The 25,906-nt window shown below is 38.5% G+C and overlaps 1 protein-coding gene across 7 annotated transcripts in view; it reads right to left on the reverse strand.

Annotated features, from left to right (window-relative positions):
• The window catches only part of ncam1a (neural cell adhesion molecule 1a), a 225,338-nt gene that overhangs the window by 33,203 nt on the left and 166,229 nt on the right, over positions 1-25,906 (reverse strand). For 4 of the 7 annotated variants that reach the window (XM_089123803.1, XM_089123805.1, XM_089123808.1 and 1 more), the window contains exons 9-13: positions 18,252-18,402; positions 14,744-14,928; positions 13,029-13,125; positions 9,672-9,839; positions 7,313-7,438 (exon numbers count right to left, since the gene is read on the reverse strand). In XM_089123803.1, the coding sequence (XP_088979929.1) occupies positions 7,313-7,438; positions 9,672-9,839; positions 13,029-13,125; positions 14,744-14,928; positions 18,252-18,402 (727 nt within the window). Of the gene's footprint in view, positions 1-7,312; positions 7,439-9,671; positions 9,840-13,028; positions 13,126-14,743; positions 14,929-18,251; positions 18,403-25,225; positions 25,256-25,906 lie in introns of all 7 variants that reach the window. The other 3 variants (XM_089123802.1, XM_089123804.1, XM_089123806.1) reach the window with 1 other exon arrangement.

A 25,906-nucleotide genomic window follows, 5' to 3' on the forward strand; every position in this document is an offset into this window, starting at 1 on the left:
ACTTTTTCACTAGGGCACAATCAGACTCCATTACTGCCCATATAAGGGCGCCTGCATTTCCATTCGTGTTTTGAGTGACATGAACCATTATTTTCACAATTTTCATACAATTTCTGAAGTAGAGATCCTATTCAGAAGTAGCATGGGAAGTTTGGCAGATTTTGATATGAATTGAACCTCTAAGAAACACATAAAAAGAACACGCATGTAAGTCATAGCTAGCTGCCACGTCACAAATGGTGAATTTATTATTTTTTTCTTGATATTTCAAACTTTTCAGACCTTTTTTTTTTTCAAAATAATTGAATGGATTCTATCTTTTGAACTTTTGGCATGAAAACAAACTGAGGTATCTACCATTTCTTCATGATTTTTTATGTTTACTGCCATTATAAAATAAAGGTCTGAACACGCCTTATGAGTATGAAAATATTCTTGTTTTATATTGATAAATTATGGCTCCTCTGTAATTTATTTGGAAAATCAATCACCAAATATGGAAACTAGAGATTGTAAGCTTTCAAATGATATATAGTTTGTCAACATTATTTAAGGTATTTACTAAGATATTATTGTTTTAAAAATATAGTGGCAAACGTCCCACCTGTGGGACGGTGACAGTTTTAAACAGCATTTTCGCTTCGTACCTGTTTGTATGGTTGTATCTTATAATCCAACAGTGTACAAAAAAATAGTCGCAAAATGGCAGCAGCTGCGTTTGTAAAAGCAGTATTATTATTTTGCTATTGTAAATGTTTTAGATTGTAAAACAACTTTGCCGAAATAATAATATATATTTTTTATTTTGAATAAACATTAATAAAGAATATAATTAACAAAAGTGCAATAATATTCCATCTTTGTTTTGGGATGTTGAGTTAAATCATTTTAACTTGAGAATAAATGGCAGTTATTTACAAAGTTGAGAGGTTTACCATTGCCATTTATGAAAGGCCCAATGTTAAAGAATGGCTAACCAATTAAAAATAACATTTTCAACATAAAAAAACAATAATGAAGACAAAAAGATTAGCTCTAAACATCACCATCTGACAAATGATAATAATAATTTGTGTTACCTTGCTTTCTGACTGTGATATGTTTTATATATTAGAAGAAAGTTTCTGCACTGAATGCAGAAAAAAAGACATTGTCAATACCAATTAACACAGCGGGACACTTTTCTTTCTTTTTTTTTTTTACACAGCATTTGCCTTTGAATTTAGCATTGGTTTCTGAGCTGACCTCCTTTAACTTTGTATAATCTACTATTTTCTTATCAGAGGCAATTTCCACTGTAGGTCTCAAAAGGTGCAGTCCCTGCCACGGTGCTCTCTGATCCTTTGCGGTCTGTGCTGCGGTGATCACATTCATATCAAATAAGGCTCAGTGGAGTCTACCTGCCCTCTGGGAAGCGGGGTGACCTGCACACAGGCTCGCAATCAGAAAGCCTGGCACACAGTCATGGAAAGAGTCCCTCTTTGTCTCAGTGAATATTTTAGCTGTCACCCAACATGACCCTAGTGCAGTGAGCTGCAGAGGTGGCATTATCCATCAAAAAACTCCCAGGGGTGTCCACCACTCCTGCCTCTATCGCTTACGTGACAAGCCGAGCTAGCTTTGTCATCACTCCATCTCCATACACAATTCCAGCCTCTTCATTCACGCTCATAGCACATAAAGTGGAGAGGGAGCTCTGTTGCTTTGAATCGCAAGTCCCTGCAGCACATACCGCAGTAATGTGAATTTTATAGTGCTCTTTTACAATTTCTACAGGTTGTGGAGGCAAGAGGCATGGATCTTTGCTCTGGAGGAGAGAAAGACTCACTCACGCTACTGGCAACATAGTCTTTTGTGTCGTCCCCCTCTTCCTTCAGCGCTCTGGGCACTCTATTGGCTGAGACTGCAGGATGGCCACTGGTGATAAATCTCTGACAAGCACCTGCGAGCGCTACCGTACATCTTACTTGAAGCTCCATCTACGTCAAGTTATGCCACTCACTGCAGACATGCTGCTGCTTTATGGATGGAGTCAATCTATCATATACTTCCCCAACTGTTAAAGCAATAGTTCACCCAAATCATTAAAATTTGGTCATTATTTACTCACCCCTGTGTTGTTCCTAACCTGCATGTTTTTTTGTTGTTGTCTGTGGAGCTATTCGAAATCCTTTCCAACTTGCTGTTTGCAATGTCAGTTAAATGTCCAACTTAATCAGATGTTGACTAGTTTGTAAAACAAAGCTACAGCTTCAGAAGTCATTCAGAATTATGTTTGTCATTTTTTAGGCAAGTAGGTTACTAACTCTCATAGTATAGAGAAAAAATACTTGCAAATCCTAAAACCTCCTAGGTTAAACTAGTCTAAGTTGTTCTCATTGCCAGGCCAATCTGTGATTAGCTGGTTTAGTTGTTGAGAAGTGCCCAAAAACTAGCCAAGAAAACTAAGGCTACGTTCACACTGCAGGCTGAAACGACCTAATTCCGATTTTTTTGCCCCTATGCGACCTGTATCTGATTTTTTCATGACAGTCTGAACGACACAGATCCGATCTTTTCAAATGCGACCCAGGCCACTTGGGTATGTGGTCCAAATCCGATATGTATCCGATCTTTTGAAATGCGACTTCAATCTGAACGGCCAGGTCACATATATCCGACCCGCACGTCATTGCACGCACCTGTAGCTAGCCAATACACGCTAACTCCAACGCGTTATAGGCCGCTGCAGACATGTCTCTTCCCCAGTGTTGTGCCTGAACACGTTCATATACTGTATTAATGCCTGATGAACACTACTGTGAACACGTTCATTCTGGTGTCTGTGAACGTGCGCTCTTTCTCAGTATAACTTTGTACATAGGGTGCCAGATTGATTTCTATAGAGCCTTCCAGGCGAAAACCTGGCTAAAACACATGTAAACATGCCTTAAAATGTAGCGAAAAAACACCCAATCTGGCAACACCAGCCACCAGTGTCGCACCGCGGCCGCCGGTGACAAAGCAAGGAGCGCCGAGGACGCGCACTATCAATTAAACGGGGTTTATGACGAGCCTCGGTGAGGATCGGAAAAATCGTACATTTATGTGCAAACTTTGCCCGTCGATAAAATAATTGTTGTCTGTGTTTGTATATGGGCTGTGGCAATAATAATAATAAAACAAAAGCTCGCAACATATGGAAAAAAAGGACTATTCCGCAAAAAACAAGTGACGTCGTTGACCGTTGATTAATCTTCTGCGCATGCGGGTCACTTCTGGGTCATTTCACGTTCACACAGGAGATCACAAAAGGTCGCATTTAATTGGAAATGTGAAGGGCCTTGCAAAAAAATCGAATTTTTTCAAAAAATCGGAATTGAGCATTAAGCCCTGCAGTGTGAACGTAGCCTAAGTTGGTTTGCTGGTCTTAGATGGTCGCAAACCAACTTAGACTGGTGAACTTTCTTTTTTAACCAGGGACATTGAGAAAATAACAGCATAGATATTTGGAAAGTCATGCGGATGAGTAAATGATAGAATTTTAGGGTGAGATTATTGCTTCAAGAAGTCATTGGGTCCCCTAAATATGGCAAGACTCATTGTTTCCCGAGATAAAAAAAAAAAACTTGATTATAATTGTTCATATTCACAGAGAAAAAAAGAAAGCCTGCAAAAACGTTCCGCTATTGTTTGGATTTCTTCAGAAGATTTACTTTAGTAGTGATTTTTTGCTTTGGTTTGGAAACTTGTGACAAATAAACCCAATCTGGACTGTCACCAGATGCGTGTATTCATAATTTGACAAGTGTCGATTCTGCCGGCGGTCTCGTTTTGTCATGTAGAAATTGATAAATGATTAGTAAGTGTTTGGAGTGCCTGGATCATTGTGCCGCCAATCACCTCTTAAATTCACGCAGGTTTAGTTCCGGAGAAAGAGCGGACAACGCCATCAATCTCATCTGAACTCGACCACATCCCAATACCATTACGAGATACGGTCTCTGCCTCGCCCATCGACTCTTTTTAATCATAAGAATGATTCTACAGTCAAATAATGAGAACAATAGAGAGAACAACAAGAAAATACTGTCAATTAAATTCACAATCAGCTTAATCACTGTTTTTTTTTTGTTGCTTTAGTCATTCTACAGTGTGAATGTTTTACAATTGCCTCTTGCAAAACAATCACCCTCACCCTCAATCACAAACTGTTATTTTATTATCCAAAAAAAACAACAACAACATCCAAAGCCGCTTATTAAAGACCAAATAAACACCAACATTAGACAAGAAGGTCACGCCTATCCTAGGAGTGTGAAATAAATAGCTTGTTTTGAGATGTCTGAGGGATTCATGTGAAGTACTACAAGGGGAAATGGAGAGATAATGGGACGCACGCTTTGACTAGAGGGAAATCTACATACCAACAGCAATATTTTATACTAATGTGCATGTAAGGATTTTAACAACAGACCCAAGGGAGCCCATTCAAATTTAGTTTCAAGGCATGACCCAACACACCTGATTCAATTAATCAAATGTTAATTCCTCAATGTAGCATAATGGAGTTGAACCAGGTGCATATTTACTGCAGGTTTTGGGGGGGAAAGGCAATTTTCTCAATTAAGCCTTCAGGACTGGTCTAAATGATCACATAGCAAACCTTTATCCTTCTTTGAGTAATAGAATGGACTTCCGTCTGGAAAGTACAACAACAGATATAAAGTGAGCTGTCATAGCTCTTTTAAGCAAAGACTATAATGAAAAACCTATTAAAAAGTTTTTTTTTAATTCAGTGAAAACCCCTCAGAAAGTTTAACTTAATTTGCACTGAGATATGAGTCCACTTTAAGCAAATGTGCTAATTTAATTCTCAATAGATTCTTAAAAACCCCATGAAAATTGTTAATAAAATGGACTTTTAGCAGATACACACCAAAAATATGACTGAGTCATCCAACGACTTATACATTTGTTGTCCAATCAAATGCTTTCTAGAAGGAGAAAGTCTCCTCTCAGTAAATTAAAATTGCCATTTGACTAAAGGTCAAATCAAGGTTCATGACTAAGTAACAGCCTATTTAAAAGGGGATAAGCTCTTCAATATACAAACCTTCCTTCAAAAGCAGAAAAGAAGACTGCAATCTATAACATTTCATGGAGTCTTAAACTTTCTATCAAGCTTTTACTAACTTCTTTAAAGGCTTACTAGTAGATCTGGCAGGAGTGTTGCAATGGCTGGAATAGAAGCAAATGGAAAAAAACTAACAGAAATGTGAAAGAAAGAGAGCAGAGAGATGGTACACTTACTTTTGAAAGGGAAGCCTGATGTCCAGGGGAACAAAACAAGATGGAAAACATGATGAGAACCATAAAAAAAAAAATCATGAACATGAGAACAGGAATGTATAAGATGGAGAGGAGGCCAAATCCAATTTGCCATTTTAGGTTCATCTTATGAAGCAGTGAGAAAAATCACCATTTCGTCAGGCTAAACTATGTGAACTATGCTTGCTAAGTCCCAAAATGGCAAAATTGGGTGACCCAATTAGTTATTGTGAAATGAGAGTGGGAATTAGAGTGAATGTGGGGACTTTGAAAACAGTGGGTGTTGAAGTAAAGATGAAATATGATAAGAAAAATAAGATAAGAATTCATGTCTTACATCAATGGAGCAATTCACTCCTGCCATGAGCTATTGTACTCGCAATAGAAGAATAAACAAGTCTGGTTTTGTTTTATTTTAACTTTACACATTTTTGTAAGATTCCCTCCAAAGCTTCTGGGTATTGAAATGGAAATCAAGCTTATTGCCGCACGAATCCTTTTTTTTTTTTTTGTAAAGTGCTTTTTAGATGGATCAACTGAATTGGATCAATAAATTGGATTAATAAAGTGACAAGAAAAAAAAAACAAACATTTCTGCAATTTAAACTTTAGTGAATCCCCGCGAGTGCAAGAGGAAATTGAATAATCAAAGTAGAACTGTGTTTCTGCTCATCCTACATTTCTTGCAAACTGACTTTTTCTAATCTGCTTCCAAGTGGAACATTCAGATCCAACGGCTTCGTGCGACATGCAGTAATTAAACCAGTAGATTTGTAGGAATTTTGAAAACTTTATTGCAGAATCTAAATAAGGATGATGTTTCATTAAAATGGAGAGCTTTACAATCAAGCTCTGCAAACCAACGTCAAATTTCACCTCACTTCATTTTTATTTAGCTATAGAAGCCTGTTTCTAACCTTAAACAGCTATTTGAGATAACGTTTAAAATAATCAAATAGTGACATTGTGTCATACTATAGGCCTGGTTTCACATACAGGACTTAAATTAAGCCAGGGTTAGGCTTTAGTTCAATTAGGGCATTTATTGTGACTTAGAAAATACACAGGTGTGCATCTTGAGATAAATAATAGCTCATTTTTGACATTTTTTAAAATATATCATTGCAAGTTCATTTGTGGTGAGACAGTTCAAACATGCATTTTAAAATTATAGTCTGAATTGTGAGTTACAAGGGCACAATTTTGAAAAATAGTCACAATTATGAGTTGCAAATATGAGAAATAGAGGTTTGATGTTACAATTATAAAAAATCGATTGAGATAAAATGTTGCAATTATGAGATCTAAAGTTATGATAGAATCACAAATGTTAGAAATGGAGCGATTTAAATAAATTACTGTTTTAAACAGGCTTAGATTCATAGCACATCTAGTGAATATTTAGAGCTGAACCATTAAACTAGTGAGAAATACCATCTGAAATTATTTTCTACTGTTACTTATTACAGCATACTGCTGTACAAATGCTAAATATCGATGCAAAATATAGTCGATTCTTTGAGATTAGATCTTATCATTAATAATATATCCCGAGAGTCTGATCGTGAATTCGAGGTTAAAGAGGGTTTCATTATCTGCTCTACAGAAGAGTGCCCAATCAACATGGACGACACTTAACAGAGCACACAGCTATCAACAGACACGAGACACAGCTGTTGCCCGGCACATGCTGGCAGTCGGCAGAAGAGCTGTACAGACAGGGAGGTGTGCCACATCACAGGGAAGCACTGCTGAGGTGAGAAGCTGCAGTGACACAATGGTCCTCAGGAAATAGTTAAAACATACGGACACACACGCACATCCACATATAAATACAGAAGTACACGCAGGACAAGCAATGCATCTCCTGGGAGTGAGATCCAGCAGGGTCCAGGGAAGGGATGCATTGTGGGTAGTGAGGTCTGCTGCTGCACTGAGAAGGGGGGTTGATGGGTAAAGAGGGTGCTAGGGTCTTCAGAGAGAGAAAGACAGAGGCACTTACGGACAGGTTGGGTTTTGAAGTTTTCCGGGGCGCTGCTCTCTCCTTCACCCTTGCCGTTGATGGCTGATATCTTGACCTCGTATGTGGTCTCTGGCTTCAGCCCAACAATAGTGATCACGTTGAGACCTGATTTGGACAGATTTAGAGCTCCAATGAAACATAGGACATAAAAACATAGAATAAGATGATTAAATATGTCTAGTTTTAACAAAGAATATCCCAAACCCATATGACATACCAATTTGCCTTATCTAATGGCACATATTAACCCAGCACATGAGGCATGATTCATTTGAATAGTTTGCCGCAATGAACAGGCTCGAATGTATTTAAAATATCTTGATTTAAATGCAGTGAGAAAAAGTTTAACCGATAAGCGAAAATATGGACTAAATAAATACACTTGGGGCAAGTGGTGAGTGAAACTTAATGAATAATGAGTTTTCTAAATCTGCGGGACTTTTTGATGGTACATCTGTAGGCAAAGATAGTGTGTGGGCCAAGTCATCACTTTCTCATCATTTTCCCAGAAGACCCAGCAAAGCATTTTGAGTTTCACCTTTGTTCTAAAATACATTTCAGTCTGATATAAAAAAAAACAAAACAAAAAAACCCTAATTCTTCAATTAGAGTCATTACTCCAGAGTTATCTGGACAGCATCTTACATTTCATTTTTGTAAAATACAACCATTAGTTCTCATCCTCTAATTGGATTGGGCAATCCTTATTGGAACAAAAGTAAACAAAATAACTGGCCACATTTTGTCTAAAATAAATAAATATGATCAAAAATATAATATGATAAAAAAAAGTCAGTAAAATAGTAATAATGTGTAATATAATTACATGTAATTTATTCCTGTGATGGCAAAGCTGCATTTTTAACATCCATTTCTCCACTCTTCAATGTCACATGATCCTTCATAAATTACTCTAAAATGCTGATTCACTGCTCATTTTAAGTTTCTTATAATAATAATAATTTATTATGAGAATAATAATTTTTATCACAGTTAAAAACGGTTGTGCTGCTTATGTTTTTGTGGAAACCACGATAAATATTTTTCAGCATTCTTTGATGAAAGCTCTGCATTTATTTAAGCATTTTATAACATTTTAAAAGTCTTTACTGTCACTTTTGATCAATTTAATGTCCTTGTGGAACCAAAGTTTGAATAATTATTCCTCCCCTAACTCTATAACGGTAACTGTTTAACATGGAAAATGAAGAAATGGGCTTGTCATATTCACTTTTCATCACTATGTTTTTAGTTATATTATAAAATATGAAATGTGGATTACAGTTTATCATAACATCACCCACAATTTAACTTCAAAAGACTAAATCAGACTAAATCTCAAAAGAATTCGTAATTTGGTATCATACATCAATCACTCGTCAATAATGACCAGAAATGTTCTTTTTACTCATTCAATCTGTTAGCCCGTGTTTGAGACCGTTTCATGCCTGTTATACGCCAGTCTAATGCATTAGAGACTGACTGACAAAAGGTTGAGTGATCAAAAAGACAATGGCTGAGCAGGGGTTTGTGTGCGTGTAGGTGGCTTGTAGTCTGACTCTTAAAAGGCCGTGTTTGTGTGTGTGTGTGAGGCTTGTTTCTGACGCATGTCCCAAGGAGGTCTGGCAGAGCGAGCAGGCTGTCAGCAGTGAGCAAACTGACATCTCTCCCCCCCCGCCACCCCGAGAGACAGACAGTACCACAGACAAACAGAGCACATGTCAGGCTGTGACAACTGCTCTGAGCACTCTTATTTAGCATTCAAGTGAACCCTGTCCCTTTCTCACATTTGCGCATTCTATTTTTGCTCAACTCTGCGTTGCGTTTCATGCTTGCCAAGCAATATCGCCAATGAAAGGGTTTTTTTCTTTTTTTTATGGCAGCGGGTGAGGTTATTTTGCCACAATTTGAAATGGCTAGCAGCTGTGGAAAGTGTTTTTTGTTACTTATTATATTGAAGGATGCGTCATAGAAACAGCTGTTTTCTTTTCTAAGTGTAACACAGCATCTTAACTGGGCACAAAGCGACAAATTGACAAGCAGCAAAACAAAAGCTCTTCCTTGTTAATCTAAATTTCAAATTATGTCTGCTTTAGAACAATGTTTTTAAAAACAATGTAACCCAGTTAAAATCCCTGTCTTAATACAATCATCTAAATCTGTGGTCATTTCGGTACACAACAATGCTATAGAATCAAGAGTTTGACCTTCATACAAATGAGGAAAAGCTTTTATAAGCTTCCCAAAAAGCCTCATCTATCTTGTTTTTCTCTCTTCATTGCCTCCAGTTCTGGATAAATGTTATTATAGGGCATGTGTGTGTGTGTTGGATACTTACCATCCTCAACATCATACTCTCTGTCCGTCCAGTCTTGGCCTGCTATCCTCCATTCAGCCTTGTATTTAAGGATAGGCACTCCTCCATCAGATTTAGGCTCATCAAACTCCACCATTGCTGTGCTGGAATAAGGCTCCACGCGCTCAATAGAGGGGGCCGAAGGAACATCTAGAGAACAAGCGCACACACACTTATAAGCACACACTGCAATAGAACTAGTGCACACACAAGCAGGGCACCACAAAAATGTGAGTGAGGCAATAGACAAACTGAAACAATGAAAGATTGTTATGGGCTTGGGGAATGGTTCACCGAGGGAACTGTTATTGCAGTGGCCTGTACAGTTTTCCCCCGAAGCACGAGTAAAATATCTTTCAGACAAACCAAATTATTGCTTAAAGTGGTCATATCATGAGGAATCCCATTTTCTTTGAACTTCTGAGTTAGATGTTCTATGGAAACTGTACTGTAACTTTCAGAAAAAGGCTTGTTTTGAACTTCTGGAACCTTTGAACATTGGACGGGTACGTAAATGGGCAAACTACTGTTTTCAGACAAGTTTCAAACAGATTGCAATTCCGCTTAGTCGCTGAAATTAGACACGCTCCTCTTTAAATGTGGGGAAGCTTGCCAAACCTTGAGCTGGCCCTGGCTGTGTCTGATGCTCTTCATATCCTCCCCAAGAATCCCAAAGTTAGAAACATGAAGCTGATCATATATATTTTTTTTTGTGATCAGCTCCCTGATCATTTAAGTCATTAAGATCTTAACAATTTGAGCGTAGATTGTTTTATAATGCGGTCAGAATATAATGCAGGATTTAAAGGGTAATTCCACCTGTGGAGTAGACAACAATCCCCATAGTGCATTGGAATGCTCAGTTCTGCAGGCCACTCCCACTACTCCGCCCATCAATGTCAACTAGAGTTGAGCTCCACTCTACGCTACCGCCTGGAATTCATTTCCCACAGTGAAATCAGATAATGCGCGCTAATATAATATGACGACGTAAGAGCATTAAGCCGGCGCCCGCGCCATCAGTCAATGGATTGGCGTGATTCTATCCACAAGTTTCCTACGCCCCATGAGGCCTTGCTTCAAAAGTGGGCGTGTCTTCCGGTTCAAAGTAAACAAAGCGCGACTTGACATACTTCACACTCGTTCATTAAACAGTTGATTCAATTTATAGCGATCCAAACTAGCTAACGATGTGGGAACACAACCTCAACGAAATTCAAAAGTAACAGTAATAACAGTATCTTTACCCTCCGCAGTTACTTGGTTGGGAGTATTATAACATTATTAATAATCAATACTCATCAAGGCATGGTGACAGACAGTTGTGTGAGCTGACAAATAATAAAAATAAAAAATACACACTTAGTCATTGTGCTTTGGAGTTTATTCAAAATTATAAATGAATGTGCTACTTGAATACATTAACTGGCACATTTGGTATTCTATCAACTCAGGCTTTGATTCTGAGTTTAGGTGTAACATCAGTGGCGAAAAGCCAAACACATGCTGATAGATTTTATAGAATATTAAGAATTTAAACAAATGTACACAGGAAGATTCGTCGTATTTTGGGAGGTGATGGAAACTAACGTTACAGTCGTTGGCAGGATCACTCTGATTTCGTTTTAGGCTTATGTTCAAAACAATCATGTTTAAGCCACTGAATTAGTTTAGTCCGGTTATACGTACAACCGCGAACAGCACATGTTGTCCCTGAGCTCCGTAACGACATCTCTCAAAAAGATTTGCGTCTTTAAATAGTAAAATAATTCTCAGAAAAACAGCTAGCCTCTTCGCTAACTAACACACAAAATACCATTGAAATGCTTCTTCCGCCGCCTTACCGGAAGTTTCACCCACTTTATTTTTTACAGGAGCGCCCCTCGGAAACTTGTGGATATGGGCTTCAGACAGTCGATAATGACTCCCTGACGCCCGCAAATTCGTTAAAATCTCCCGAAATCTAGAGCGAGTGAGCAAGAGCACGCATGCGAGACAGATCAGACCATATAGTGCGCGCACGAGGGAGAAAGCGAGAGACTTTGCGCGTGTGCGCCTCATGACACAGAGACTCAGGCACCGAAATTTTCTTTTTTATTCAGTCTGGTTATTCCCGTTTACGCCGAAACCGGTTCCCAATTGGCACCGCGTTTCGGTAACCAACCCTTTCCAAAATGTATCCGTCTGCGTATTCAGAACCTTCGTCCATATTTTCAAAAAGTTTCTGCCGGTGAAATCAAACGCACTGTTAAAAATGCTCTAAAATGGTCTGTTAGCACATTAGGTCCAACCCCCTATGTGCTGATTCCCATAGATTTCCCTATGGGAAATCCCCCCCTCTTACACTTCCTCCTACAATGACGTAAAATGACGATTTTTGCGTCATTGTCGGAGGAAGTGAAAAAGGTAAATAGCGTATTTCTCTCGTCTCAGGGGAAAATGAGAGAGTGTTGCACGACCATTCAATAGTATGACTGGATTTCTAACAACAATGCAAATGGGTGGAGTGTCCCTTTAAAAAGAAGCTGTTTTTGAATAGACAAATCATTTATAAAATATTGGATGTAAATCCACAGCAAACTAATTTCTCAAACCATTTTCAAAGCGATAATATTACAGAGGGAACAGAAACAGAAAGGTAAAATACCGATTCTGCTTAGAGTGAACTAAACAACTGCCCTGCATAAAACAGATTTTTTTTCCCTCAACAAAATGATTTAATAACAATATAACTCAACCTATACATGACTCTTTTAAAATGAATCACCTTCCCTCACAGAACACATTTACTCAGTAAAACACACTTTTAGAGAAATGTGACTTTATCGCACAATAAAAACTATGGCTGTGGGAGTGTGGTGGCTCTAAAACATGTGAGGTAGAAAAGAGGCGTCACTCCTGCACTGCCTCATCGCATTGAGACTAAATAATCCCCTCACTGCCTTCCACACCATTTCACATCTGCCCCACTTTACAGCGCACCAAAAATACCAGAGGTAGCATCGCATTTAACCGTCAAATCTGCAGCCTGAAAATTATACCCTGCTGTTTTTATTACCCAAGAGTCTCAGCCTAAAAAATACGAGCACAAGGCTCTGATCTAAAGCTAAAACATCTCAGTCAGGGGAAGATTTACGTTTCGCCTACCTTGTGTATTATGAATGGGTACCAAGGGGGACTTTAGAAGTGGTTTTCCCGGGTGTTAAGACACCCTTTGTGAGAAATTATTCGTGAACAGCTAATTAGAACCTCAAGAATGACAACAAATGTGTTTGACAGGATGATGAACAAAATTAGTAACTGTTTTACACTTATGAATCACTCTTAACATTCACAAACCTGCTTGAATCAAAATGAAATCCATTGACTCTGTGCCGATGACGTTAGTAGCCGTGCAGTTGTAATCGCCAAAGTCGTTCTGGGACACCGGAGTGACCTGTCAGAGAAAAAAAGACACGTCAAGGCACCGCCTTTCTTCTGACTTAGCTAGCATGACATACAGTAGACATTAGCTGGTTAAGGGAAGCTCATTGAGAGAGAGAGAGAGCGAGAGAGAGAGAGAGAGAGAGAGAGAGACAGAAAGAATTGGAGCGTACTGTTGCCATTAGCTTCAACAACAAAATGTGCCATGGAAACAGAGACAGTAGCCACGTTTCCATTACAGATTTGCGCAAAACTTTTGCGATATTTCCTAAATGTCGATAAGAAACTAATGTGAAAAGACGGCATTTCCGTTAACTGATGTTATGCGACTGAAACATATGATAAAAGGATGTTGGTAGGTTTTACATTTCCAGAATGGGGTTTTGAGCTAAAACTGTTCCAAAACTGTGCTTGTCAATCAATAATCAAACTTCAAGATACTGAGTTTCCAGTGACAACTATTCCTATGCAAAACGTTATATGCAGCATTAAAAAGTCAAGCAAACACTTTAAATATAACGACGGCTCATAATGCTGTGATCTGATCTCAAAAGGCCTCTAAAGAAAATCATAAAATGTAATATTTTTTGGATTTAGATGCACCAGATTAGATATTACAATCCGTGCTTTGCAAGACTCTAGAAACATTAGGCTGGTCATGCAATTCACAATGTGTCATTAACTTAATTATTGTAATTAATGTTATCGGCCAGTAATGCGAAACCAAAATCAAACAGGGAAGCTGTGACATGTGAAAAGTGAAGCTAACTGAAATGACATGAATTATTCTGCCACACAATAAAAACAAGTCATTATCACATATTCTCAGCACTTGTGGACAGATATGGGCGTGCACTATTTTGTACATAAACGAAGAACAGAAAAAAAAACAATAATTATTATGTTTGCTCAATGCAGTATCGGCAGGCACTATTGCTATGATTTAATATCAAATGCTACAAAGTGCTGGTGTACACTGAAAATGCAATTATTAGTGTCAAACATGTCTTTAAGGCCAATTTATACTTCTGCGTAGGGTGCGCGCAGTAGGTACGGCGTACCATACGCACAGACGCGTCCCATACCGCGTACCCTTCCGCGTTGCCTGACGCGCACCTCTTCAAAAATGTAACTACACGTCGCGACGACGCGGACCGCAAGATCGGTGATTGGTCGGCTTGGTAGCATCGTATTTCCTCATACGCATTTCCGCACGTACCTTCTCACGCATTTACACACGTACTATCTTCTCCGACGTCTTCTCTCATTTCTGCCTTTCAGTTTTAGTAATTTCACTAAAATGAACTGTTTTTCCACCCCAATAAGCTCCAACTCCAACATTATCCACTCTCTTTCAGTCGCTATTGCTTGTAGTAACCTAGCCGCGAGGAATATAAACACAGTGGAACATTAAAACCCTCCGCCGCCTCCTAGCGTTTCGGAGCAGTACTGCAGAGCAACCAATACTTGAACGCAGAAGTATAAATGCTCACAACGGCGTCGCCTACGTGCGAAGCCAACGCCGTATACTACGGCGTACCCTCGACGCAGAAGTATAAATTGGCCTTTAGTGTTGAAACTTTAATGAGGGGGCATTTAAAGGCTGATGGGTTCGAGTGGCGATGCAGTACCTCTAGGAAGCTGACTGTGGGAGTGTTGTAGATCTTGACATTAGTGGTATTAGCGTTAGGCAGCATCTGGCCGTCACGGAACCATGAAATGGAGGCGTCCGGGTGAGCGAGGGCCTGGCAGGTGAGGTTAGCCGGATTACCCTCCCAGGTGTACACCGCCACAGGGCCCTGGATCTTTGGAGCATCTGTAATTATACGCAGTGTCAGCAAAGTGCAACCAACACAAGGACTGTTATAGTGATGGACCTTGGGGCAAAAATATGATGGCTTCCAGCTGGCATATATTAACCATCATTCCCTCAAATAGCTTTCAGAATTGCGATTGCTGATATCTGCTATTACAGAGTACAGACCAGGCGGTAGCTCTAGCATGAAGTCTATTGTCGGTTGTGAGTGTTGCTCACCTTAGCTAACTAGACTTTCCACTCCAGGATTGATACATGCAGTTGAGTAATCACATTTCCCATAAAGAAGTCGTGATAGGAAACATAACCACTCAAATCTTATCGCTATCTCTGGACCACAGGCTGCAACATCGCTGCTTAGATAATCTGGACACCCCAATGTCTCTCTTTGGGTGAAACAGGCAATGAAATCTTATCACAACAGTGGCTGAAATGAATATTGGGAAACGTAAGGCTCGGACCGATTTCATGTGCAATTTTAGTGGAACAAGTTTTTATTGTGTATGTAAGTAAACGGCAAAACTTTGCATAAAGATGCTAACCGATTCGACATGGCTGGAAATCGGCATGTCTTTCCTATTGGCTGCCACACAAGACTCCATTTTTACTGTGAAGCTGAGCTCTATTTCAATAAAACAACACATAAAAAAATCAAGCAAAACTCTTTTAAATGAAACCTTGAAGTAAAAAGTGGTAAATAAAACACAGAACAAGAGACTCCAGCTCAGGCCGAAAGTGTCTAAGTGTCTGAACAATCTCATCTAGGATCATTTGAAGCAGACAAAGCACCTTTTCTTATCGCTAATTACTGCGAAACGCTCCATGCACTCAACCAAGAAGCTGATTACTCACAAACCGCACTGTGGCAAACTGCATTTCCACACAATTTCTATCAATTGCACATTGCGATGCTATCTCAGGAACGGGAGAAGATTTTTGGGGCAAGAAAAATTAATCCAATTAGGCTTTCATTGCACTTCAAGCTTCACTCCCTCCCACTTTGCTGAATTAGATTCTGGGAATGCTTTAAAATGCACAAGCAGATGAAAATAACTTTAAAGCTAGCTTTACTGTAATTCTCCACCTGGCAAAATGGCACAAAAGTGCACTCAGCCAACTGCAGTAAACATAATCTGATAAAAATAAGCGTTTGCTCTGAAAATTGAGTTTTAAGAATGTGATGGCAGTATTTCATTTCATATGAAGAGCTCTAAATGTAAGAAAAAAAAGCCTGGGAATCGACTTTAATTTGTTTGAAACAGACATATAAAAAAGCCCTCAAACCATCTATTTCTATCAGTTTCTTTTGTTACAAACTCAAAAAACAAGTAAAACAGCATCTTTGAATATTCTGGTCAAAAGAGCAGTTCCATGCTGTTGAAACTGGTTTATGCTGGCCTGGGGGCGATATTTTTTTCCCCAGGATGGTAGGGGAAGACTCATCAATATTCATTAGGGAACTCATCCCTGATTGGTCTGATGACGTACCTCTAACCCCGCCCCTAAACCTACCCGTCACTGAGGACTGACGACCTACCCCTAACCCCGCCCCTAAACCTACCCGTCACTGGGGTTACGACCAATCAGGGATGAGTTCCCTAATGAATATTGATGAGTCTTCCCCTACCATCCTGGGAAAAAAAAATATCGCGGCCTGGGGCGGGTTTACCTGGTGGATCTACTGTTGGTTAAAAAGTTAGTTAGTTAAGACCCTCACAGGTTTTGTTCACACTGATTGGATTATAGAGTCAGTAGATATACGTCAAAAACAACAACAATGTAGACAGGTTTTCAATACAGATGTTGTCTTTTTTACAACATGAAAATGTGTAGCCACCCCACTGGACTACTGTCCGCTTTATATCGTGCTGTCAGTCTTAAAATTTAACATGTCTCCATTATAATGTAATTTACTGCTCGACCTGCACTGCAACGTACGGAAGCCAAACAATCAAGAAAACAAGAAAACACTGCACTGCATTAGTTGAATTCGGAATAGACCATTTCACAAGATGTAAACAACACTGGTCCAGAAGCACTTCCTGTTTCAGGTTTTTAACACTACATAAAAGCTGGGATAAAATACAAGCAACAGAACATTAAAACTGAATTAAAAAGTTAAACAAACATCTTTAAGATGTTTTCTTTACATGTGAAATAAAGAAAACAGTTACAAACTGAAACAGGAAGTGCTTCTGGACCAGTGTTGTTTACATCTTGTGAAATGGTCTATAACGACTTATGTCGTAATAACGAGATATTATGTCGAAATAACGACTTATTAAGTAGAAATAACAAGATACGAGATATGTCGTAATAACGACTTAAGACAAAATAATGAGATATTATGTCATAATAACGAGATTTTCTGTCGAAATAATGACTTATTAAGTCTTAATAACGAGATATTATGTCATAATAACAAGATATGTCGTAATAACGAGATATTATGTCGAGATAACTTATTAAGTCGAAATAACGAGATACGAGATATTATGTCGTAATAACGACTTAAGACGAAATAATGAGATATTATGTCATAATAACGAGATTTTCTGTCGAAATAATGACTTATTAAGTCTTAATAACGAGATATTATGTCGTAATAACAAGATATTATGTCGTAATAACAAGATATTATGTCGTAATAACGAGATATTATGTCGAGATAACAACTTATTAAGTCGAAATAACGAGATACGAGATATTATGTCGTAATAACGACTTAAGACGAAATAATGAGATATTATGTCATAATAACGAGATTTTCTGTCGAAATAATGACTTATTAAGTCTTAATAACGAGATATTATGTCATAATAACAAGATATTATGTCGAAATAACAACTTATTAAGTCGAAATATGGAGATACGTTTTCTCTCTTTTTTTTCTCACCTTGCGGTTCAGGGCTTCCATAGCAATGCCTTGACGTTTGTTTTCTAATGTAAAATTTCTCCAGTGACTTTCAGGATGTTTCCTCTAACAATGTCTGACATGTTTACGTTTTACATGGCATGAGAAAGTCACAGACTTAAAACGGATTTGTAAAAAGTGCATTTCATGTGATTTTTTCGCTTTTCACACCAAATATGATCGGATTCCAATCGGATATGCACAAAATTCGGATTTGGCCTAAACGAGGCTATAGATCCAGCATCCAAAACACAGTTTTGCTGGTGTTTTCAGCAGGATAGTAGCCAAGAAAGACCAAAGGAACATTAAAAAAACACAATATGTCCACTTTTTGAGTTGACACATTTGCCTCGGCCACAAGACGAATAACCTACAAAGGACAAAGAGAGAAGTTAAGCGTTTAGCTTACAGCGCACTTCCAGGTACATGCTCTGGATGTCCTGACCAATGGAGTTGCGGGCAGTGCAAAGGTACTGGCCGGCATCGGTGAACTTCACGTACTTTAGAGTCAGAGAGGACACACGGGCATCACTGCGTACAATCACGTTACCATCCAGACTCTAGGGGGAAAAAAAGAGAAGAGAAAGTGAGAGTAAGAAAAAAGATATGTAAAACAGAAGAAAGTTAGTCAAAGTTAAACCTAACTGGCGGTGCTAGAGGCACAATGGGGGGCTTTAAAGTGATAGTTCACCCAAAAATAAAATGAAAATCAAAAATGTCATCATTTTCTCCCCCTTATGTTGTCATTTTCCACTGGAAAACCAAGGAAAGGTTTTCCAGTGAATAACAACTTTAGGTCTGTTGTACAGGTTTGGAAAGATACGAGGGAGAGAAAATCATGACATTTTTTTCATTTCTTCAGTGAAAAATGATCCAGATTCTCTATATCATTCCTTTACACAACTACAGATGCATTGAATGGAGCGGGACGGTATTTCTTTATTTTTTTAGCCTTTGTCTTTGGGCTCAGGGGGGTATTTTGGGAGACAGTGAGGCAGGGATCAATAATGAAGTGGACCACACGGCAGGGGCCACTTTAAAGCATTTTCTCCTCAAAGCCTATTTAAACAGCACAGCTGGGACAATCTGCTAACAGTTTTCCTCGTCGGCTCTATCCCGCACACGAGCGCATGCTCTTAAGCTCATTCTGCATTTACTCTGCTGCCCATCTCTGGTTACTATGGTGATCTGAGATCCTATGGTTGAAAGGGCTTTGAATTCGGCAATCAATAGTAGTTCCAGCTGTTACAATGAAAACCCGGCATGCGCTTCATCGTGGCTCTGTGTTGTTTGCATTTCAAAGCCTTTCTTTATAGCTTTCTTGGTAGTTTCACGAGATTTTAAAAGCAACTAAAAAGGCCCTTCAGATCAGCTGCTAAAAGGAGAAAATTCACATCTTTACTAATAATTATTAAACATGTAGCTTTTATGACCTCATGCTTATTGAGAACCACATGGAATCTTTGTACTTTTCCTTTGTCACACCAAATAATCATTTATTTTTCACATGGCCAAGTAAAGGCAAAAAAAAGTGTTTAAAAAGTAAATGGTGACAAGTTAAAGGACAGATGTAGGGCCGTAATTTAACAATCTATATGCATGGTTTCAAGTTCACTAAGGGCGTGTCCCAATCCACTTTTGCTAGTTTAACGACGGGAAAAATGGTCGGTGCACCAGGCGAATGGTCTAAAAGGGTTGTCCCTATTCTCTTAATGAGTAATGGGTGTGTTTTGGGATTTAATTTAAATAAAATAAACTGCGCCATTGACTTTAGACCAGGTTTCAGTTGGCCAATGGCGCAGTCTATTTCTGATGTCTTAAAAATAGCAACGCGCCAACAATGTGCCAGAACACACCTCGTTTTCAGACCAGCACGCCAAGATAGGGCCTGTAGAGTTTCCAACTAAAGCTCTAAGATGCCACGCATTATTATTATTATTATTATTAAAGGAAATGCAAGAACATTACATTTGTTGTTTCTCAAGAGCATGACTTTCTTAACAGGTGAAAAATAAATAAGGAAACATTTGGTCTTTTATTTTGGAGTCGGTCTATAAATGTGTCTTTCGGTCACCATGATTTTGCCAAGACAGACATGTTCCTGGATCAGCATATTTGGTTGATTCTGGGAAAAAAAATGGGTGTCTGAAAATTTAGCTCTACCCTGACATAACCTAACCATAAATTGTCCCAAAAATCTGAGGGGAATGATAGATGAATAACACAGCACCGAACCAAAATCTCAAATCTGATTGGTTGATAGGAACATTGATCCAGGAACATTGTGTTGGTGAAATCATGTTCACTGTGTCTTAAAGTGAATGGAATGGTGAGATCTAAATATATATATCTCAATATTTTAATATATGGTTTATTTATTATTCCACATTTATAATAATTATAAATTATATAATATTTCTTTTGGCTCCCGATTTAATTGGCTACACATTTACAGTTAAGCACCTTGTGAATGGCACTGATAAAAATGGATATGTTATGTGTCAATTAACCATATGTTACCCATACTCTATGTTAGTGACATGTTGGTTCCACGTTGTAAACTTCAAAAGAAGAAATCAAATGGAAATCCACAGATTAATGACACTGATGTAATTTACAAGAAATTAATTGGCTGAGTGCATCCGACTTGCATAACGTGACCCATGTTAATCAGAGAGTGGAGCCTCTTCCATGACATGTTTAAATAGATTTATTAGTCATGCCAGCAGACACCATATTACTCAGTTAACGAACACGAGTTGCTCCTATGCTGAAGCCACGATAATCACATGGATACTCAATCCCGTTGATTAGCTACAGGACATTTAGGGAGAAAAATGTGCAGCTGTCACACCTTGATATTCACAATAAGCACTGTTGACATTCATGAGCAGTATTCAATGCAGCAGAATGAATAAAATAAGCCTGTGAGCGCCAGATGCGCTCTACATTTTTCGTGCTTAGCGGAGCGTACTTTGTTTTACCTACGCCACGACGTTGTTATTGGATATACATGCGTACTGAATTGTAAATGGAATGCTGTTTTGAGCTTTGACTGCAAACAGCTCAGTGTATGAGTCACATTTTTCTTTAAGTGAAGCTACTGCAAAATGTGAACATTAGCGTGTACCTTTCATCATTCCCTGACAGCATGAAAAAGACAGCCGGGAAATAAGACGTTTCTGAAACCTGCAGTGGCACTTCATTTATAAAGTGCCTGTTCAATGGTCAGTGAGAAATTTGACTGCGAGCGGAATGGAGTGTGCGCGGCGCTGGAATCCAATCAATTCACAAACTTGATTTAAGGTGTGGTGGCTTAGTCACGATCCGAGGGATTGAGTGCTTTAAGTAAGAACCAGGGTCTCGACCATAAATTCCATCCTGCTTGTGCCTCACGTTCAGAGGGCTGTTAGCATGCAGGTCTGTTGAGCGAGTCCCCTCCCTTTGCATAGTAATTGACAGTAAGCCAGCAGACGCAGCGTCTCTCCTGTTTTATGTGTGTACGTAGGGCTGGTCGCACATAAACCTTCACGATTTCTTTGAACGTTAACCTTGAACGCTTCCGGGAAATCACGTTGTGCCTCTACCTCCTCGTCGGTTGTCAAAGAAGCGAGGAGAGAGAGAATGTTTCGGCTTTACGTTTCAGCACAGACATGCAATCGAGGGCTGGTGCGTATCTTATCTTGGCTAATAGAGAACACAGGAAGCCCCATTCTGCCCATCCGTTTCTCCTGAAAGAGCAGACAACCAACGGTGGATGAAAACCAGAGCTCACATACAAGGTCTTTTGTTTTGTGTGAAAAAAGGGATTTTTTATTTATTTTCCCTTAGGAGAAAATAGTAGGTGATGGCAATCATATTTGTATGACTGCACTGACAGAGACAACGTTAAAAAAGGTGTTGCTGACGGTCTGTGAGGAAAGCAAGTCAAACGGTGTCCTGCGCTTCACATATCACGCTAGCACTCTAGCACAGACAAGATGGATCACAGTGTGTCCAAATGCGGATGGAAATAAATCGGAACTTTTGATAAAGATGGCCTAGCTTGAATTGATACATGTTGAGAAATAGTTGCCCTGAGGTGGTCTGCAGAAGGAAAAGTCTAGACAGTGAGCAGGGCGGACATTCCAAGATTGAATGAAAATTAAATTTGAAAAAGGTCGTACATACCGGTTACTGACATTGTTACTATTATAGAGAGGAAATTACATTTGAACTTCTAGAAGGGCTGTCAAACTATCAGAATTGCAGAAATCAATGGAAGTGAAATTATTCATGATTCACACGCATTATATATATGATTAGCATAATCTAGCATGATTATTAGATACTATAACACATTAAAATTGATTCACTGCCATTTGAGTATGTCTGAAAATCAGATCTGTAATAAGAGTGAACTATAAAGTTTATTTTTTAGGCTTAACTTTGTGCTCATGTTTGATTGTAGATGATTATTAAAAGGGTGATGAACTGAGAAATCAAATTTTCCTTGAGCTTCATCATATTATAAGAATATCCTGTAAGTTTCAGAACTGAAAATGTCCTTGTTAGTCCAATAAAAGCTTTTATTGACCCCAGACTCAGCAAACGACTCGTTTTTTTAAATTGGGGAACTATGACGTCAAGGAGGATAAAACACCACCCCCGCAGAAGAAGATCAACGCCTACTTCAACATGGCCTGTTTAGCCCCGCCCACCGCTTCGCACATTACACACATAGCTAAATAACATATACCTCGTAATGAGCTCGAGCTACCGAGCAATACAGAATATTGTGCAGCCTGATTGTGGAGGAAGACATTCGCTGCATAAGCTTCCTCTGGATTCCAATAGGACTTCATGGTTAAACTTTATTTTTAATAATGTTCCAGCTGATGTGGGTAAAACATCGTCCGTCTGTGTGAACAAGACTGGATTTGCAGACCTATTAAGAGTAAAGAACGGTGCCGTGCCGTCTATATTGGACCTGACAGGAATGGTGTAACACACGGACTCTGGGTCGAACATGTATGGGCGAATCATTTCGGTTGCCATTTTACAACATTGGACGTTTTCAAAACAATTTCCCCCTTGTGCACCGACGAGGTGAGTTAAAACTCATTATAATATGCAAACTGTTATCCACTCACACACTGTTTAAAAATATTGTTGGTTTAACTTAAAAAAGTAAGTAACCTGATTGCCTTAAAATTTTAAGTTGATTGAACTGGAAAAAGTGAGTTAATACAATGAAGGAGAATGATTTAATCATCAGAAACTCAAAATTATATGTTATCTGAACTAAATAAATTATTTAAGTTGATTTGACAAAAGAAAAAAATGTTGTGATTACTACACTGTAAAAAACTAATGTTGGTTTAACTTAAAAAAGTAAGTAACCTGGGTTGCCTTAAAATTTTAGGTTAATTGAACTGGAAAAAGTGAGTTAACAATGAAGGAGATTAATTTAATTTAAAATAATAAGTTATCTCAACTAAATAAATTATTATAAAGTTGATTTGACAAAAGAAAATACGTTGTGATAACAAATCTTGAAAATATTTTTTTACAGTGCAGCAGTGGGCGTTTAATTCCAAGTCTTCAGTGCGAGACGCCCATAAAAATCGAGCGTTTTTGAGCTAGGCTCAAAACTAGGGTAGAAAATAGACTATTACTTATTCATTTTGATATTTCTGAATGCAAAAACCAAGCGAACGCTTGGAATGCTTAAAAAGCCAGTTCATGACTCATTTAAAGCTACTAAAGTTGTCCAGCTGTGAGCAGGCAGTGCTTTTCTCTTTTTCTGGTTAATGTTCGTGACTGATTAATAGTAGATAAATAATAAGAGAATGGCAGGTCTATTTACATTAAAAGACAGAAGTATTTGATATTCTGGCACATCACACATACATTTTATTTGTTCCACCTGTTTGCATTTGCTGAAGACATATCCAACAACTGTGTTTCCATTAACATCTCGGCATGATGGGCATTTTGAACAAGAAGTGCATTTGAGCGTTTGTGCATGAAGCGCTACGTGGAGGCATGAATGCACTTCACAGCGCACGCGCACAGTAACTGTGAGCAATGAACATTCCAAGTCAGTAACTTGAAACTAGAGTCAGTGCTGCTCATAATGTAAAAAGATTGTACTCTTGAATTTTAAGCATTTAACTTCTAAAACTCTTGCAGTAATTTCCTTGTCTTTGATTCTAGAAGAAAAGCGCATGTTTAAAGAACCATGGTGTTTTTTATCTGTACTCCTGAGGATTAAAAACATGAAGTGATGTGTGGGCAATCCCATAACTGCGGCTTTTCATCTCAGCACATCAGATAAACAGTCCTTCCCACACAATCCATATGCATCTGAATCATTCAGCAGTGCAGAACACAGATGAATTCTTTCTCTGACAGATGAATAAAGCAAGTAAAAGAGTAACATTTTTAGATTCAAGCTTTAAATCACTTGCTCATACTGTGCATCTACGGCTTAAGTCATTATGACATCAGAAAGAACCTATTTACTTTATTCTTAATGCAAGTTCATGGTCTATTGTGGATGATTGTTCTTAATAATCATAATGCATTTTCCCTTTCCACTGATGTCACTTAGGCCATGCAATCCTTTGGATGATGTTCACTAACAATAACCAGGCAATATTTTAGCAAACACATTTGGTCTGGTATGCATCTTTTCCCAACTACGAATGGATCTAGTCTACAAAATACATAGTTTAACATAAATACGCCCCATTACAGACTAAATTGTGTTTCACGTTGATTTTTTTAATGTTATTGTATTAATCTTTGACATGTGGCGTACAAGTTTTAGTATGGCATAAGTGAGGGTTAGTATATTTATGTTAACAGTAGCTAGTGCTGTCTGAAGCTGGAGTTGGTTATAGCCGTGTTCTAGCTAGTGTCTCCTTTAGTGCTGATACATTCCCTTGTCGGAGTCTATGGGAGAACACTGAGTGTTGGCTCATACTCTAAAGAAATACCTGGCATGTTCCAAGGCTTGAAGCCCTTGCTCTAACACCCTCTCTTTATTTTCTTCCCCAGTCCCTTGAGAAAGTTTGTCCAAGGGGAATTCATAAAGGAAAAAAGTATTCTACTAAGCAATGAGAAGACATAAAAACTTCACAGCTTAGAAAGACCTAATAGGATTGTCAACATTTCTATTTACAGAAGCTATCCAAAAAAAGAGCAATATGCTGCCTATAAAGAAAAGAAATGACAATCATTGTAGACAAGAGATGCCATTTCATCAGATGTGATGTGTGGGTGTGTGTGTCTACAGGATTTTGGAGGGTAAAAGAGAGCCAACACTTGATGTTCTAGAGTGATAAAGGGCTTCTCTAGGATTAGTGAGCATCCTGGCTACGTTTGAAGCAGCCCTACCTTGTGTTTCTCAGGTCGAGTCCATGAAGCCTGGGAGGATAGATACATGTAAAGCAACACATGACAGAAATGAGAAAAAGCCTTAAAAAGAAAAATCAAGCAGGCGCTCAGTTAGACATCACACATGCACGTTATTTAAAGCTGACGGCTTGTGAAGCTCCAAGCTCACAACTTGACTTTAATTATATATGTTGATGCAGTAATTTCATATACTGTATCTCATATATACATTTAGTAATTGTACCATACCAATAGGCAATAGACTTATAAAATACTAAATAATAAACTGACTTTTATTTTGTATTTGTTTACAGATAAATGGGTGACTTAGTTATTCTCATGGAGTTTCCCGATGTGAGTTGTCCTTGCTGTATTTAAAATATTCATAATTACTTTTGCCGGTTCTTTGTGACAGCTTTTAGGTGCTTTATTGGCAGTGCCACCCTTACATGTTACATGAACACGTCCCTACCGCATCACCCACCAGAATAGGCCTGTTTTTTTTGTATGTGTGTTAAGGATTTGTTTACTGTGTGTGATTCATTTAATGTAAAACAAATTCACTGCTAGTTGTCTTGCAGTTAATTTAAAAAAAAAACAGAGCAAGTAGCTAATCAGTGTCTGCTCGTTTATTCAAACTAAGTTGTTCTATAACAAATGAAAGTCGCAACGCCCCGACCC

The sequence above is a fragment of the Pimephales promelas genome, chromosome 19 (genome assembly GCF_988280905.1).
Source record: "Pimephales promelas chromosome 19, fPimPro1.hap1.1, whole genome shotgun sequence".
Taxonomy (NCBI): Eukaryota; Metazoa; Chordata; class Actinopteri; order Cypriniformes; family Leuciscidae; genus Pimephales; species Pimephales promelas.